Below are 19,529 nucleotides of genomic sequence, written 5' to 3' on the forward strand. Positions count from 1 at the left end.
TGGTCAAAAATTGGACTTATTATCTTTGTTTAATTTTTGTTTTTTCAGTTGTTAGACATACAACATTGAATCTCGGCATCAAGTAAAGAATGGCAACCATCTTGAATCCTAATATTTTTTTACAATTCTTATAGGAAATGATACAGAAATCTAAGAAAAGCAAACACTCAAAAAAAAAAAAGTTCAGAAAAGAAGAAAATTAGGCAGATTGATAGAAGATTAAATTTTCTTACTTTTTATCAGTTATTTGTTGTAAGTTTTTTTTTTTAATCCCTATTTTCTTGGTAACTATGCTGCACAATCGCCTAACTTTTGTCCAAAACCCCATTTATTATTTCCATGTGGAGTTCCTATCTTTTCTTTATCTTCATAAGCAATCATGTTGGGTTAGGATAACTTTAATTAAAGTTTTGGGTTTCACGATTGAAAAAAAAAAAAAAAAAAAAAAAGAAAGAAAACGCTATCTTTAATAAACAATCTTGGTTAAATAAATAAAATATGAAATTTAAAAAGGTAAAAAAAAATATTACAAAAAGATTTTATTGCGTTTTTGTTTTTCTATGCATAAAAGCAACAAAGTTAAAATTCCTCCCATGGGTTGATTTTATTTATTTAAATTTTTTTTTTTTTTTGAAAAAGGAGACAGGATATTATCTTTAGATTTTTCATTAGATTGTGAAAACAAATTGCCATTGGTCGAAAGATTTGACTGGTTTAACTAAAAGGAAGTGGTGGAGGCGAACATTATTTTGCAGCAAGAAAAATAAATGAATTTAAAAAATACATTAAAAATTAGTTTGAATTTTTCTTGTGAATAATCACATTGACACGTTGCTTCTTGTTAGATTGCGAAAGTTAAACAACATTTAGCTTGGCCAGTATTTGATGGGTGACCATTTGGGGAATAGCAGCCACTGAATGTGGGAGAATGGCAAAACCTATAGATGTCTTTAATAAGTATTTGAGTACAATTGAGATGTTGAATCTTTTATTCAGGCAAAAATAAACATGAACAAAAAACTTAGGCAAAAGGTCAACTCAAAAGGAGGGAAAAATAGGGGTTGTTGGCCATCCTTGTCACTCTAGCACTAAACAAAAGTTTCTCTTAGCTAGAATCTTCTCCCACCATAATACCGCATTCGCCCTTTTGTACTTGGGGAGGTCCTACTTAACAACCAATTTTTAAAATATTTTTTATTAGCATGTAAAAACAAAAAAGATAACAATAAAGGTAATACAATAATTCATTTGTGTCGAGGGCGGGGAAAGAAACAATACAAGCAGTGATTAGTAGGACCCTCCCAACCCCGTCTAGTTGATAGACTACCCGTTCCACTTTAGTTTGTAAAGGAACCTCAGCTCTTGCGGGACAGTCTCTAAGTGGGGATGCTCTCTACATGGGATGAAATGGGGAAAAAAAAATTTTGTGGATGAGGAATGGGGGGTGAAATTTAGAAGGAGAGGTGAAAAGAAAAAATTGCAGTTAGGAGGGGGTGAGGATCTTGGAGGCTTCCTAGTCAGGGAGGGATAGAGCATTCACTGAACTAGCTAAGAGACTAAAGATTAAGTTATACTTGACGAAACTGCATGTTCCACACCTAAGCAGGGAACACGTATTCAAATTTGGCTCCTTTTTGTATACACAGACTTGCTACATGTATCTATCTTCTGTCAAATGCTGCGCGATGCAGCCTTCTTCTTTCACATCTGATCTTCACTCGTAGTTAGTGTTTAAAGAAAGCGATCAGATCCTGATCAGAAACAGACAACACTCCCTCCCGTCCACCTTGCAGACGTGACATCCAAATCACCATTCTCGACACAGCCAGGATCATAATGTAGACCATTTATCTTTCCCGGTTCCATGGCGGCCTCACGCTGTCAATGACATTGCATACGGTAATCGGCCGAGGATGCTTGGGATTGATGCGAGCCATCACCTTGCTGACATACGACCAGTACCGACAGAGTTCGCGGCAATTGAAGAAAGCGTGATCAGTCATTTCTATGGCCGTTGTTCTGCAATGAGGACAAGCAGGCGACTCCAAAAACCCGGAACTGCATTGTATGTTGTTGAGTGGAAGTGCATTTCGGACCAATCGCCAGGTTAGAGAGAACTCTGAATTGTTCAGATGACTTGAACCTGGCGCCCAACTCCACACGGAGCAGATCTCATTCTGCTGCCAACCCAAACACGTGCATAGCGGGTCATCGGCGGCCCCCTCACTATATCCCTGTGGAGTTCCCTACGGGTAGCAGTCACAAGGTCACTAGACCTTGGTAGTCATTTTAGTGCGGCTCGGCACTTTTAGGAAGGCAGATTCTTCCCATGGCTTGCGACAGCTCTCGACAGAAAGGTTGAGAATTAGGTTGGGAAAGGTAGCAGTAACCGCAGGGTGCCACGGTCAATCTTCTTGCATATAGTGGCTCAGGAAGGCCAGCCTCTCAGCGTCTCAATGACTCTTCAAGTCCGGCATTCCCAAGCCTCCCTTACATGGATGTTGAATACAGATCTGTCTACTCACGCATTGTCTTCCTCTATCCTAAAGGAGCGAGGATAAGAGTTCAATGAGAGCTTTTAGGTGTTGTGCAGGCAGGGGAAGTACGGCCTGTCAGTAAAGGATGAGAGGAAAGATGTACGTAGCGCACGCCTCAGCTCTACCCTTTAAGGAAAGTTTCCTAGGAAGCCACGAGTTGACTGCATCCTCCACCTGTACCTCCAACCAATTTTTGTCAAGCTGGAGACCCGGTCTGAACCACACGCCAAGAATCCAAACTGGGCATTCGTCCAGCTGAAGGGCGCCAGGAGGCTTAAGTTGCCACTCCAGGCACCCAACCGCAGTCCGACCGACTTGCTGCGGTTTATCTTAGCTCCTGTAATTCTTTCATACTGAGCGACCGCTTCTGACACGATCTTGATGTCTCAGAAGCTTGACATAAAGACTGTGACGTCATCGACGAATGCGGATACCTTGGCAGTTTAGCCACCAGGTATAGCAATTCTGTGCAGGGCTGAATTTGCTTCCCCATGTCTCAGCTTGCGGAGCAAAGGCTCCAATGCCAGGACGTAGAGCAGGGGCGACAGTGGACAACCCTAACAAACCGACCGAGAGATGGGATAATATCGTAGTAATCATTAGTAATGGAAATTTGGTAGATTGAATTACTTAAGGGGGCGGTTCATCAAGAATTTGTTTATGTTGGACTTGAAAACAACCAAGTTGTAGTCAGCTGGGAAACAGGCAAACGGAAGAGAGTTCAACAGGCGTGCAGTTCTAAGAAAGAAACTTTGTTCATGGAATTTACGTTTTGACTTCGGCGCAGTCAAAGAATGGGGAAAATTATTGACAGTGGTTTCAGCTAGACAGGTGTTTTTTGTGAAAGACTAGCGGGGGGGAGGGGGGACCAGAGATTGGAGCTCAGACGAGCATTTGCTATGGAAATAACAATAAAACAAAGACAGGCTGTAGGAAAGAGATTGTAGGGAAGAGAAAAGGGCATCTCCACTAAGCTACGAAGTCTATTTTGTTCTCTGTCAAGGCAGGATAAGCTGTTTCTAGCAGCTCCTGCCCAGATGTGGCAACAATACTCCATCTTTGGACGGACTTCGATTTTATATAGATAGAGAAGGAGTATGTGGGAGAATAGGAAAACCCTGAAGATGTTTTTAGCAAGTACTTCAGTATAATCAGATAATCAACACGTGTTAACATAAGGCAACAACCACATCCATTGGAGCCAATCTTAGCATAAATTGTAAAACTATCTTTTGTAATATTCTATTATGTAAAGAGCAGTTGTGTGCGTGTGTGTGTCCAGCTAAAAAGTAAAAATTAAACTATAAAACAAACAACCACAAAGTTTGTATTTTCTTGATTGGTATTGCCCCAGATGAATAATATCTAAAATTTAAAAAAATATATTTATTCTTGGATCCCAAATTGGCATAAATTTTGTTGGGGTATAGGGGTGTCTGTTTTTCAGCCACTAACTAAAGGGAAACAATTCTGATTTTTTGCACAAAGTTAATTCCTTTATGTCAACTCGGTGTGTGTGTGTGTGTGTGTGTGTGTGTGTGTGTGTGTTCAGAGAGAGAGAAGAATGGGCCAGGTAGTAAAGAGAAGAAGGGTGAAAACAAGGAAAAGAGAAAGAGAAAAATTAGGTTACATCTTAACACTGGGTAACCCTACTAGTCTCTAATAAAACGATCGCCAAAAGAAAGGAAAATAAGGTCCTTCCATTACTAGCAAATTATATATTTTATTTAAGCGACCTATACCATTACTTGATAGGTGGAAACTCCTTCGTAAAAAACTAAAGGTTACTCCCAGAAGAAAATTTTGTGAGAGGGTAGCGACATTACTTTCAGAAAACGCCATTCCAAGAAAATATTCCTCACATCAAACATTCCTCTTAGAAAAACGTTATTCTTCGGAGGAAATTTTACAGAGATGGATCCAATATTACTCTTTGAAAACATTATTCTTTAGCATTGATAATCTTCTTTGTCCTCAACACGATTGATCTCAGCCACTGCCTTCTAGTATCTACTTGGGAAGAAAATAGAAAAGAGAAATAAGGTTTTAATAATTTTTGAAGAATCAGATTTTGAAGAATAGTTGACATACTACGGCACAACGTGACCAGCAAATTGATCAAATCAAGCTCCTCTCCCATCTAACCAAAGTAAGGTTTGAAATAAAAGAATGCTCAACCACCAGGATCCTTTAGGAGACTGGTTGTAGGCATCTCTAATAAAATAATTGTTGAATATAAAAGCATACAACAAATAACAGAACCCTTTTTAAAACAAAACAACGAAAGGATTTATTTCGACAGCAGAAAGTTGACTGTTAAACTGTGTCCGGGTTGTGAAAGAAGGAATAGAAGGCTCTTTTGGGTCTGTCAGTCAGAAAGCCGTTCTTTGTGTAGTCCTAGGTTGGCAGCAGTTATTTTTTTTATAAAAATCGTTAATGTTGGAATGTCAAGTGGACAGGGATGAGAAAGGAAAAAAGATATTTGGCTTCTTTGCTAGTCAGTACTCTCTGCTCACTGACTGTTTCCCAAAAGGGGCTAAAAAAGTTCCTTAAAGGACAGATGAATCAATGCCCACCCCTCGCCCACCAGCTAATTGGTCAGGGTGTGTTTCAGTAAAAGGGGCATTGATTCACAAGAGAAAATAGATAATTTGTGACTGCTACAATTCTGTTATAAGGCATCATAATTCACCACTTACAGCCTGCAAGTGACCCATACGTAGGTTTGCAGTCGGTGAATTCATGTATCCGCTAACAGTGCAAATATGACTAAAGGAAGAAACTTTATGTAGTTTTTAATATAAAAACTATAGATCACAAACATACATGGAAAAATAATCTTTGCTTTATATATAAGATATTCTATGTTGTTGTCAGAAATTCATCTATTCACTCAAATCCATATGGTCTAATGATTACAAACGAGATGGTGATGCAGATCCGGGCCACATGTGGGAATCCAGAATGAAGCCACTCACACGACCATAGTAGAAATAATATGCAACGCAACCAGAGGTAAGGCGTTGGCTGAAAAAAAAAAAAAAAATTAATTCACACCCCAGACTCTTGACTTCAGAGTTGGGTTAAAAAAAACTTGAGTATTTCGGACTCCTGCAAAAAGTTGCGACTCAACTGTTGAATATGTTCCTCTATTTTCATTGAAAACATAATTTAGATGCTGCTCCATGTTTTACAAAATGTAACATTTGGTTTTCCAAATCAAAATCACATTTTTTTCTAAGAGATGTTTTCAAAGAACGCAACATACCAAACACGTTGTCCCATTTTTCTTTATTGTTTGAAAAAAAAAAAAAAAAAAAAGAAAAGGTATTGTGCCACCGAAAGCAAATATGGAGAGAAATGCTTTTTAAGTTCTAAATGGTATGACACAATTTCTGATGATGCACTTTTGTGTGGAGGCATACAAGGAACATAGGGTACACGCGACTCGGCTATGTGTGTCAGCCATTGGCGCGACACACCCTTTCCAAAAGTATTACATATGTGGGAATATAAACAATTCACAGCTCCACCTGGTGACAAAAAATGAAAAATGACACACACTTGCTTAACAACTGAAAAACAAAAAAAAAGTATTCTTACGCAAGATTTAACTGGCTCATACTAATTTAAGGGTATTCACACAAGAAGGGGGAGGTACAATGGCTAAAAGGGATTCAATGACTGACTTGGAAGAGAAATTGTAACATCCTTTCCAGGCAGCTAGATTAATCTTGTTTTTTTATAATAGATTTCTGTTAAAAGTGACTGTATATTAGTTTCCCCAATAACAATTAAGAAATTGCAAAATAAAACTAAAGAAGCCCCTGGAGTGTAAACTTTAAAGTATATTTTTATACCAAATTATTTTTTGCTTTATAATAAACACTGGCGGATTTAAAACTTGCTTGCTCATACAGAAAGTTGTACTTGGGAAAGAAGTGAATGCCTACTAGACAATATCCTGAAGTGTCTCCAGTCTCTCAATAGAGAGGTTTGTCAGGACAATCTAGCACAAGGATACTTTTCCTGATCAAATATTAAAAAAATATTCACAGCCCAAATAAGATCCCCACTTAGTATGGATGCACACAGATTCATATCAGGAATGGTGCACCTTCTCAAAGTGATGTTGCCTTTAGTAAATGCACTTAGCTGGATATTCCACCAGACTAGATAAATTCTTGTTGTGAAATCTGGTAAAATCAGGAGACCACAAGGAACGATCAACTATAGCATATTTAATTCATGAACTGGGAAAAGGAAAATTAATGTTTTTCACTTTATTAACTCAAAGTTTGAGAGTTAAAGGAGAACTTTAATGGAACACTCGGATATCTATGTATTATGTAGAGCACTGCCGGGGGATGCCAAGTAATCTGAACAATTATTACTATGATCGTTTTTGATGTCTAGAAAATATGTATCAAAACGGAAAATAGTTTTACGATAAAAATATTATGGTAGAAACGTATCAGGAATGTTAACGTATAAATGTTAAAACAAACAAGAATGTTAGAACAAAAACAATGGAGATGATTTTAGTGATGGCATCACGTGATCTTAATGTTATGTGAGGTAATGATGCAATGAGTAGAGCTGTGACAACAGCATATTCTTTTCATTGTTTTGACTCTTGAGTATATATCCCTTCATATCTTATGTTTTTATATAGACAGATGTGGTTCTTGATTGATTAAGTGTGTCTAACTGTGTCGGATATATACCAGAGAGTCAAAAAAAAAAATAGAATTGCAAATTACATAGGACTTCTACCCCATCATGACTGATGAAATAAGAGTGTACTACCCTCGTGAATTAAGTAAAGGCTTCCATTTGAAATTCTGTGCAGATTCCCAAGTTCCACAGAAAGATTCTCCAGTTTAGACAGAATGAGAGAATGCTATCCTCAAGGATTGAATAAAGGCTTCTGTTCAAAATTCCATGTAAATTCTTGAGTTTGGTAGAAAGATTCTGACAAGATACACCTGAAGAAAGTTAGAGATTACATCGACTGAAATGTTGAGAAAATAACACTCAAGATGAGAACAGTAGTTCGAATAATCCAAATAATATGAATTTAAACTACTGTTCTCATCTCAACGTTTCAGCTGATGTAATCTGTGATCTTATTTGGATTATTTTTCTTAGATGTGGGGTCTCATTTGTTAGATTTACTTATGATTATCCAAAAATCATATCTTTTCAGCCGGATCCAATGGGTAGCTTTCTTGGATATTCTGGATAACTTTATTCACCTTTCTATGGCTCAAACCTAAATTTAGCAACCAACATATCGACTTGTGGCCAACAAATCCTCTACAGCCCACTTCCAGAAGAAAGTAGGTATCTCACCAGACACCATACTTACAATTACTTAGGAGACTTTCAGGCACTTGTGCACTACTAGGACGAAATCACTTTTTTTGGTTTTCAATTGTGACATTAGGAGAGTGCTTAAGCCGGGGCAGACAACAAATGCAATTTTAAAATTCCCTAAGGATTTCTCCAAAAATAGCCATAACAACACTGAACGTTAACACCTTGAATATGCACAGCATTGTACTTTTAACTGTTGACCAGAAAAAAAAAAAGCAATAGATCTTTTAGTCACAAAAACTGTTATTTTCCTCTGAAACACTTGTCTGCTGCATAATGATCATCCTTACTTTTCTTGCATAACATCACTATTGTCTTCACCAGATGCACCACTTTATTGGTTTAGGATGTGATAAGCATATCTTGATTTTTTTTTTGTCAGGAAACCAGGTAATAAATTTTGATTTGCTTTGTTTGATGGCATATCAACCTTGTGAGTCCTTTTAATGCCAAAACATACATTATAATATGGTAGATGGAAGTTGAATGTTATTAATGTTTCAGTAGAACTTTTTGATTATATTTTGTTATATATCTTTGTTAATTTTAGGAATTTAAGAATTTTTGCTGGAACAACCTTGCTGAAGATCTCCCTTAAGTGTCTCCTTTGGGATTGCTCAAAGTCCACACAGCCCATTAGTATATGCTGTACTCTGTAGGGTTCTTAGCATGTTATGCAAAATGGTGCTTCTTCTCCTTTCAGTAAATATGAGTGGGTGGCATAGGTGTATCCTATTTGGAGTTTAGTTATTACTAGCGGGCGGTTGGAGGTGCAAAAGAAAAAAAAGGGTAGGCAGGTTCAAACCCATGACACGAAGGCGGAAAAGAAAACTGAGATCTTACCGCTACGCTACGAGGCGAGAGGAAGTCAAATTTAGCGATTAAAAAGTTGACTTGCAGAAATGAGCTCATGCAGGCGCAGAAATGAATGTCTGGTTTGAGGCCAGTCGAGCTTCTCGCTGTATTTGTTTCCCCATGATGTTTGGGAAAACCAGCTCCCCTAAAAAGGGGGAACTCTCAAATGAATAGCAATTGTCTGATATGAAGGATTTTCTCAAGACTGATCAAAGCTAATTGCTTTCAAGACGTTCCTGACAGGAAAACCAGGCAGCATACTTCGCTTTGATTAGTTTCACTTTATTTATACGAAAAAGACAAACAAACACGCAAAAGGATGGAATAGAGGGAATTTTATAAAAGTCGATCAAAATAAATGTAGAGACGACATCCATTCACAAATCATACATATTATAATCTGGGGAGTATATAAAAAGTTCTAAAAAATATTAATGTGGTTGAGAACCCCCCCCCCCAGCCTTTCTTGGACATACAAAAATGCACGCACCACTTTTGTCTTTTTTTACGTCTTTTCTTATTGCCATCATTTTTTTTTTGTATCTCCTATTCTGATGGTCGGTATCACTTTGTGTAATTTATTTTCTATACATGAGTTCCATTGTTCCTGTCACTGTTTTTGGATATCAAGGCCCCCAGGCCACCTAAGGATAAGAGCCAATGATTTGTGTCATGTTGATGGTGAGACTAACGCCATGGAGATTGCAAACGATAAATTGGATCTAGGCAGAATTTGATTACTTAATACTTAAGTTCATCAAGAACTTTTTAATGTTGGACTTGAAAACATGCTGTAGTCAGCTGGAAATCAGATTCAATGTATTTCACAGATGAACAGATGAACAGAAAGAAACTCCACATATGGAAGCTCTGCTTAGCTCCAGGTACACAAAGGAAACAAGGAAAATTCTTTACAGTGGTTGGAGCTAGACGAGTTTCCACTCTGAATGTTTTATAGAGAGGAAACCAGATACAGAAGCTCAGTCAAGCACATGAACAATCTGACAACGTACCTGCATACAACCTGCTAAGGCTTTTCACTTTTATAATGAAACATGTTGCCAGCTATATGAAATTTCACTTTCCACTGAATACTGTTAGTACAGAAAGCGACACTTACGATTTCTTGGTTTTGAAATTCATTCTTCCGTAAGAAACAAGTGAAGGAAGTCAGAGGTTACATTGGCTGAATGCTGTGAATATAACTGTTAGGATGATAGAACTAAAATCATGAGGAGCTAACTCCTATTCTGTTTCAGGTGGAGTTACCCCACCCCTTTTAACTCTGTTATGCGAGTTCTTGTGTGGAGATTTGAGAACGGGATGCAACAAATACTGGCAGGTGCCAACAAGACTGATAACTTTGAACCCGCATAAATGAAAATGGACATGTATTACTTCTGTCCGTGATAGTTGTGACACACAAATTCAAGTTATATCGGACTAAGACTGAAAGATGTAATTTGTATCATTCTATGTGTTGTCTTCTTGTGCATAACATGTCTGGGTCAAGTCAACAATAAATATCCTCATTTCTTCCACTATTTTCTATCATTCATGTGCTACACACATGCACATACATATTCACTTTTGGACATAATCTTCTGAAAGGTATTAATAGTTATAGTATGCTGACACCTCCATTCATGACAATAACAACCAAGATAAGAATAATTGTTTAAATAATCCAAATAATACGGTAACTATTACAGGATTCTAAATAAAAATGACTGAGTTGAAGAACAATGTATAACTGGTAAAAATAAATAATTGATGATTTGTTTGCGAGAGAAAATCAATTAATTTTATTCTTACCTTCAGCTGCACACGAACAAACGCACTTACACCCACGTAATATCGCCCATTGAAATGATCAATAAAATCTGAATGACAAAAAAATGGGGAAAAAGTGCTTTAAGTAAAAATTATCATTATATATATTATTATTATTATAAATATTAATTATTCATATACCTATAGACACTAGTATTTCATGCTTTTGTAATCATCAGTGTAGGAAGTGACAATTACTACTGATTGAGTGATTCGAACTCAGCTACAAAGTCACCATTTGCTAGGACATTATCTCTGGACCAGAATCGATTGCCACAAGAATTAAGGGAAATTAAACACCTATAAGTGCCAAATACAGCCAAATATATATATATATATATATATATATATATATATATATATATATATATATTGTATCCTAAGGCATCACAAGTCATCATTCATGGCTTATTACTGGTGGCCGTATTTTTAAGGGAAGTTTATCCCTTTTGTATAGGATTGCAGTCAGTGAATTTGTGGCCACGCTGAGTAAAGTAAAACGATCAGGAGAGCAATATAAAGTGCACACTTGTTCAGATGTTGTTGTTGATGATGATGATGATGATGATAGCGTTTATTATTTCAGAAAACTTTTTAAAGGTTAGAAAGATTCTTCAATTGTTCTTTAGAAACACAAATTGTATTCATCAGGGATGTGAACAGCCAATAGTTTCCTAACCACAGTGGCCATCATGCACCCTCTTTCTGTCTAGACAAAAAAAAAAAAAAATTTTTTTCTACTCTTATTCATTCTAAACAAGACATATTGCCACTTAGATACCAGGACCTACTATTTTGGACCATATCTACAAGGACACTATGTAGGGAATTGAACAGCGAGATGTCTGTTCACATTACATTTAAACTTCTGTATGTCAATACAGCCAGGGAAGCAGGAGATCATAAGTAAATTCCAAAGACTAGTAGTTTGAGGGAAAAAATTATTAGTCAAAGGTTTTTCGGTATATAAAAACTTCTACAGTGAATGGGTGGGATTTTGTTGTTTGTCAGATTAGTCGGGAATATTTATGTTGAGGGTGTACAAGTGCTACAAGTTTGTCAGAACACATTGCATTACAATACTCGTAAAACAGGCACAGGAATGCAACATTGCAGTGATGGGACAGGGGTGGGAGCTTAGTTGATAGTGTGGGACCTATTAGGTTGGAGACTCTTTTTGTGGATTCTGTCTAAGAGGAAGAGAGAGACTAGTGACAAGTAAAAACAACAACCGAGAATGTGTGCATGTGTGTGGAAGGGAGGGAGGTAAGTAAACAGGAAGTCATTCTTTGACGAAACAAAAGTCATCTTACTCCTCTACCCATCTACCTATAGATCATGAATTGCTGTAAATGTTATTCTTTGCAAAAATAGCTTAATTTGCAGACAGAATTGTCATAAGAGGGATAAAGAAGGCAAGGCAGAAAGAGGAAAATGAAGAGAAAGAAAGAAAATAAAATCTAGCCAAATAGCAATGGAAAAATAAGATTTACAACTTCGCAGAAATCAACGTTTTCTTTTTTTTTTTTTTTTTTTACTAGCCTGGGTGCCCGGCGTTGTCCAGGTGTTTGGAGGTGTGCGTTGAGAAAAAAAAAAAAAAGTGGTAGTAGGCAGGCAGGCTTGAACATGTATCACGAAGGGGAAAAGAATGTGAAAAAAAAATGTGACGTCTTTGCCGTTGCGTCCATCACCAAACCGGAAATGACAAAGTTTTAAATTAAGGCTAGTCAATCAAAAAAAGGGATGACTTTCAAAAATATCGGTGAAAAGAGTGACCCCTCCTTGTAGAAAAGTGCCCAGTTTTTAGCCAATTTTTTGATATTTGTCGTCCGAAGGGACGACCTTCAAAACGATACGGATCTTATAAAACTCATTCACCTCTGTCGAAAGTTTTAGGCATACATACATACATTTAAACAGACGGGTGAGATTTATATTATAGATGGAAATTGCTCCAGACAAAGCATGAAACCACCTGATATAAGGGGCAAAAGAATTTAAAAAGAATATATTACTTCAAGGTAAAAAACTAGCCAACAGTGTTTGATACAAAGATTCCAACCCAGACAGCAATTCTTCCCCTTTGTCAGAAATATCACTAATGGAATGAGGACTAAAGAACTAAATAAGGGAAGTGAGATTTACAAGGCTGCTGAAAGAAAACCAAAGATCACCTTTTTACTCTCCTGATACAACAAAAAAGGTGAATTTCAACTAAGAAGAGGAGAATTGACATTCATGGGGCGGGGGGGGGGGCGTCACATGATTTAAATGGAAATCCATTCTTTTTTTTTTTATTAAAAAAAAAAATAATAAAAAGCGGAGAACTTAATTCCATAATTAATGTGATAGAAGTGTCCATGTCCCCACAGAAACCATCTCAAATTAATACTTAGACATGGTTAAAAAAAATGTCTTAAATATGATAGGTCCCGCACTATCGGCCAAGCTCCAATTCTGTCCCATCGCTGCAATATTGCGTCCCTGTGTCTATTTTACAACTACTTTAATGGAATGTGCTCTGATGAACAAATAGCACTTGTACTCCCCTTCGATGTATATACTCTTGATTAATCTGACAAGCAACAAAATTCCACCCCTCCCCTGTTGAGGTCCAGAGATGCCAGAAAGCCTTCTACTCTAATAGTTTCTTCCCTCAAACTGCTAGACTTTGGAATTCTCTACCTGTTTCCTGCTTCCCGATTGTGCTAACCTACAGAAGTTTAAATGTAATGTAAATAGACATCTTGCTGTTCAACTTCCCACAATCCTGTTAGACACAATCTCAAATACTAGTCCCTTACATTCCAAGTGGCAATATACCTTGTTTGGAGGTGAAAAAAAAAAAAGAGTAAAGAAGTAAGTAAATAAATAAATTAAAAATTCCTGATTGTACCTATTTACAATGCCTCCCCACGGGACAGAGTTAGATACCACGGTCGTTTTTTAACGTGGAGAAAATGTACAAAAATAAAAAATTGTCTCAGTCGTGAAGGACTGCTCCTCCACCGAAAGAGAACAAGAAATGGAAGTGCAGCATCTGAAGAACAGATACTACACTTTGAGGTATTTATTTGCTCCCCCACTGAGCAAATTAGGCACAAGGCCGATTTTTAAAGTGAGGAGTGAAGGGGAAATGGGGACCAACTCCCCGGGGAGTAGGTTTTTTTTTTATAATTAAAAAACCGAACTTTTTTTTAATAACTAATTTTTTTTAACTCTCCTTATGATTTTATAGCAAAAAATGGTAAATTTATCGATTTAAAATATTAGTGAATTCTATGATATACATATTCTTTGAATGAACTCAAATTTTTCGTTATCACATTTGATGAAAAATGTAGTCATTTCATAACAACTACTGTGATTCGAAATTAAATTGAAAATGTTATATGTTACCGTAACGGGTATAGAGCCGGGATTGGTGGAAAGATTTTAGGTTCAATCCCGTGTAATGTTTTTTTTTTTTAATTAAAAACCGATGAAAATCGAACTATTAATATGCTAATAATTCGCCGGTTCCAAGTTATTATTATAACTACTACTCTTAGAGCTGCTGCTGCTGCTGCTGCTGTGAGATCGTGTCTTGTCCATATTATCATCAGCAGCAGTGAACCTGCTTGCCTAGTTTCGGAAGTAAATAAGTCGAATAATACATGTGAACTTAAAAGACTAAAAAGAAGAAAATACTAGTGAGAGTGGCAGAGACAATCAGAAGAAGCCAGAAAAAAAATGGATAAAATAAAAGGTTTAGTTTTTATTTTATTTTAGTAGAAGAAATGAAAGAAAAAACACCACAACTTTATTTAAACTGACTCGGAAATACTGAAAATAGTTTAAAGATTTTTAAAGGTAAATTTAAAAAAAAAGGATAAAAGCAGACATCACTGTAAATGTCGATGACAATGAAACTTGGATAAAATAAAAGGTTTAGTTTTTATTTTATTTTATTAGAAGAAATGAAAGAAAAAAACAACACAACTTTATTTAAACTGACTCGGAAATACTGAAAATAGTTTAAAGATTTTTAAAGGTAAATTAAAAAAAAGGATAAAAGCAGACGTCACTTTAAATGTCGATGACAATGAAACTTGGATAAAATAAAAGGTTTAGTTTTTATTTTATTTTATTAGAAGAAATGAAAGAAAAAACAACACAACTTTATTTAAACTGACTCGGAAATACTGAAAATAGTTTAAAGATTGTTGAATTTTTATTTTATTATTCATTTATCTCATTCGTTCAGGGAATGAAAGAGAAATATTTTTTTTTAGAAAAACAGACAACATTGTCGATTATTCCTGTATTTTTCTTTGCATGTATTTATATATATAATATTAACAACGAACTTGGAATAATAATGATAATAAATATATATTTATTTACAAAAAAATAAAAAGAAAAAAATCGTCTGAAGGAGATTTTTTATTAAGGTAAATTAAAAAAAAAAGGATAAAAGCAGACATCACTTTAAATGTCGATGACAATGGATACTGAGTTAAATCCAGGGCCTGAGAATAGTAATAATGGAAGTAATTATGAGGTGGGTAATCAATTAAATGAAGAAGAATTGAAAAAAAAAAATGAACTTCAAAATAATACAAGAAAAAGAAAAATGGAAAATGAAAAAACAAAAAATGCAAAAAGACAAATAAGTAAAATGCGCAGTTTTTATTGATTTTTTTTCTTTTTTGGTATCGATTCTTCAAAGCATTTCCTATTTAATGGCATATTAGCAATATTGGACTCATTAAAAGAAAGTTAATTTATTTTTCAAAATAAAAGCAGTGTTTTTCGCAAAAATAATGAAAATACATAATTTTTTATTAACGAATTTCACACTTCAAAACACAAAAGATAAAAAATAAGACACATTCAAAATTCGCATTTTCAATCTTAAAATCAGATACGTGCGCAATTGTGTTTGTTTGTTTGTTTTATCTACACCCCCCACAATACAATATATTTGCTCAGTTTCTGAGCATATTTGTATCTACATATAAAGAAGGGAGGGGTTGTATATATATATATATATACATATATTATATGGAAAAATGTGCGCATGAAAATTTTTTTTGACAATCATTAATAAATATTATAAATTTATATATTAATACAATAGCAATGCCTGGAAAAATCATGGATTATATGGAAAAATGCGCGCATGAAAAGTAATATTCTTAAGATTTTATTAAACCTGGAAAAGTAAAGGACAATAAATTCAACCTGGAAAAGTAAAGAACAAGATATTCTAGTAAAGTAAAAAATAAGAATTTTTTAGACTTAAAATATTGCAGCTAAAAATAAAATTTGAATATTGATAAATATTTTATTTATTATTCGCATATGTTGTTGTTTAATTAATGAATTAAATGATCCTAATTATGATATAATAAAATTATTAATTTTTATGTAAATTATAAAATGATAAATTCCATCTACTAACTAACTAACTAACTAACTAATGAATTAATTTTATTCAAACAATTTTCACTACATAAATATATGCAAATAATAGGGGGGAAATAAGTTCAATCCAGCGACTGACACCCTTTCTAACTCAACAATAAACAACAACATATGCAAATAATAAATAAAATATTTATCAATATTCAAATTTTATTTTTAGCTGCAATATTTTAAGTCTAAAAAATTCTTATTTTTTACTTTACTAGAATATCTTGTTCTTTACTTTTCCAGGTTGAATTTCTTGTCCTTTACTTTTCCAGGTTTAATAAAATCTTAAGAATATTACTTTTCATGCGCGCATTTTTCCATATAATAATAATTTGATTAATAATTTAATGCAAAAGCAGTACCATAATAAGTAAATTTAAATTTCACAATATAAATATTATTTGGATTATTCAGACTACTGTTCTCATCTTGGATGTTGTTTTCACAACATTACGACCAATGTAACCTCTAATCTTTTACAAGTGCATCTTGTCGAACTCAAGAATCTTTCCGCCAAACTCCACAACATTCTGTGATGTAACTGATATAAATGCTTAAGTAATAATCAGTCCTAAGGGACAATTGTGTGGAAGTTGAAGGTTTAATCCTCAGTGCAAGCAATACTAAAAATACAATCATGAATTACTTAAGACTTCTACCCAGTCATATCTGACTAAATGAGAGCAAGCTGCCTCCATGAAGCAACCAAAATCCATGGATTAAATTGAAGGTTCCATTCGAAATTCTATATAAATTCCAGAGTTCAACAGAAAGATTCCTGAATTTGATAAGATCCACCTGAAGATGATCAAAAATTACATGGGCAAAAACATGAGAATTAAACCCAAGATGAGACCAATAGTCTGAACAATAAATTTAATAATACTTATTTTTATTTTCAAATTTTCAAATTTAAATCTAATTATGATTTTTTCTCACGAGAAATTTGTTATAAAAATGCAACCAATTTTGTTATGGTAACTTTTTTTTTTGTTTTTTTATCTTTATTGCTAAAATCCCAGAATACAAATAGAATTTTTTAGATGAGGATTGATAATTTGTATTATTTGGACTATTTTCTCATCTTGTGTGCTATTCTCATAATGACATGATCTCTGAACTTCTTCCAGTGCATCTTGTTTAATTTGGATCATTTATTTAATGCACAGGAGTAACTTGTTCTCGTTCTATCAACCATTGTAATTGTATTCTAAGTATCATCCGCATTAACAACTGAAACTTCAACCTCCAGCAGATTGTTACTTAGAACTGATTATACCTTAACACAATCAGAACATAATAACTTCCTGTGGACAATCCTAGTATGAATCTTAGAAACATGTTACCATAACAAAATTGGTTTCAGTTTTATAATTTGATTAATAATTTAATTTAATGCAAAAGCAGTACCATAGTAAGTAAATTTAAATTTCACATTTAAAAATAAGAAATATTATTTGGATTATTCAGACTACTGTTCTCATCTTGGATGTTGTTTTCACAACATTACTACCAATGTAACCTCTAATCTTTTACAAGTGCATCTTGTCGAACTCAAGAATCTTTCCGCCAAACTCCAGAACATTCTGTGATGTAACTGATATAAATGCTTAAGTAATAATCAGTCCTAAGTGACAATTGTGTGGAAGTTGAAGGTTTAATCCTCAGTGCAAGCAATACTAAAAATACAATCATCAATTACTTAAGACTTCTACCCAGTCATATCTGACTAAATGAGAGCAAGCTGCCTCCATGAAGCAACCAAAATCCATGGATTAAATTGAAGGTTCCATTCGAAATTCTATATAAATTCCAGAGTTCAACAGAAAGATTCCTGAATTTGGTAAGATTCACCTGAAGATGATAAAAAATTACATGGGTAAAAACGTGAGAATAAAATTCAAGATGAGACCAATAGTCTGAACGATAAATTTAATAATACTTATTTTTATTTTCAAATTTTCAAATTTAAATCTAATTATGATTTTTTCTCATGAGAAATTTGTTATAAAAATGCAACCAATTTTGTTATGGTAACTTTTTTTGTTGTTTTTTTATCTTTATTGCTAAAATCCCAGAATACAAATAGTTTCCAAAATATAAAATTTTCAAATTAAAATGAGAATTTGCTAAGAATTTGAAAGCTAGTTTAAATCACTTTCTATACAACAGTTTCAATATTTTCAAATTCGTTTTATATTTCCTAAAAAAAATCACAAAATTATTTTTTTTTTTCAGCTATTAATGAAGGATTAAAATGGCTGGTTTAGTTACAAAGAAAATGTGGGTAAAGTTACTAAATCTAGTATTGGGTTTATTGTGAGAAAAAAAATATGTGTAGGCATTAAAAATATTTTTATGTTAATATTATTACATGAAGAATTATTTCAAATTAATATTTATTTTAAGCATCTAATCACAAGAAATACATTTTAAATATGTAAACATTGCTTAAAGACTAACTCAGCCATCCTGTAGATGTTTCATATCGGCCATGTTAGTTTTGTAAGTAATGTGTACATATTTAAATTGTGTATTACTCATGTTTAAATGCTTAAAATAACATAAATATTGATTCAAAATGACTCCTCATGTAATAATATTTAACATAAAAACATTTTTTAGTGCCTACACAGACTTTTTTTTCACAGTCAAATCAATACTAGATTTGGTGACATTACCAGAAAATGCATAGAGGTGGATTAGGTGTATCAGAATTTTGGGGGGATTTTTGACACCCCTAACAGAAAACTGCAAGTAAAATATAAAAAAACTCGTAATTTCTCTTTTTAAAGTGGGTTGTTTATTTTCTGTATGGAATATACTTCAAAATAAACTATTAAAGTTGTTTAAAAAATAATAGAAATATTATTTTTTTTATTTTTCAAAAACAGTGTTTACAAAGTGCCGGTGCGCGTTCAACCAGCCATTTTTTTTACCCATAAAATCAATTGAATTTTATGAGTGAAATATTTTTCAATTTTTAAACTTTAAAAATCTATCAAAATTTTTCTATTGGTTCAATTTTTACCATATTTTCAGGGTCAATGTGAAATTTTATGCTCTTTCCAATAAACCGAATATATTATTTAAGACAAACGTTTTTTTATTAAATTTTATTAAAATCCCCCATTTTGAAATGTCTATTAAAATTTAAATAATTTACGTACCAAAGTTTTATGTATCACACATTGAAGATAAAAGATCAATAAATAAAATATTCTAATTTAAAACAAAAAAAAAAAAGTGTTTTTTGGAAATTTACCTGTAAAACCTTTTTTTTTTTTAAACCACGTTGATTTTTTTTTTTTAAATGAAAGCTTATGTTATGCTTATATTGTAATGTTACGATCCTTAGGCTGTGATCATAGCGTAGTATCTGTTAACTGTGGCAAGCGGGGTCAATGGTCAAAACATTATTATTGTTATTGTATTCTTATTAATTGATTTGAGCAATGGATGGTCGCT

General features: G+C 33.9%; 1 protein-coding gene across 2 annotated transcripts in view; it reads right to left on the reverse strand.

Annotated features, from left to right (window-relative positions):
* The window catches only part of LOC145243674 (uncharacterized), a 284,330-nt gene that overhangs the window by 68,452 nt on the left and 196,349 nt on the right, over positions 1-19,529 (reverse strand). The window contains exon 4 of one of the 2 annotated variants that reach the window (XM_080106723.1): positions 10,587-10,654. The exons of the other annotated variant lie outside the window; for it this stretch is intronic. Coding sequence (XP_079962849.1) covers positions 10,587-10,654 — 68 coding nt within the window. The remainder of the gene's footprint in view (positions 1-10,586; positions 10,655-19,529) is intronic. 2 annotated transcript variants of the gene reach the window in all.

Source organism: Euprymna scolopes, chromosome 22 (genome assembly GCF_053919585.1).
Source record: "Euprymna scolopes isolate OS-2025 chromosome 22, ASM5391958v1, whole genome shotgun sequence".
Taxonomy (NCBI): Eukaryota; Metazoa; Mollusca; class Cephalopoda; order Sepiida; family Sepiolidae; genus Euprymna; species Euprymna scolopes.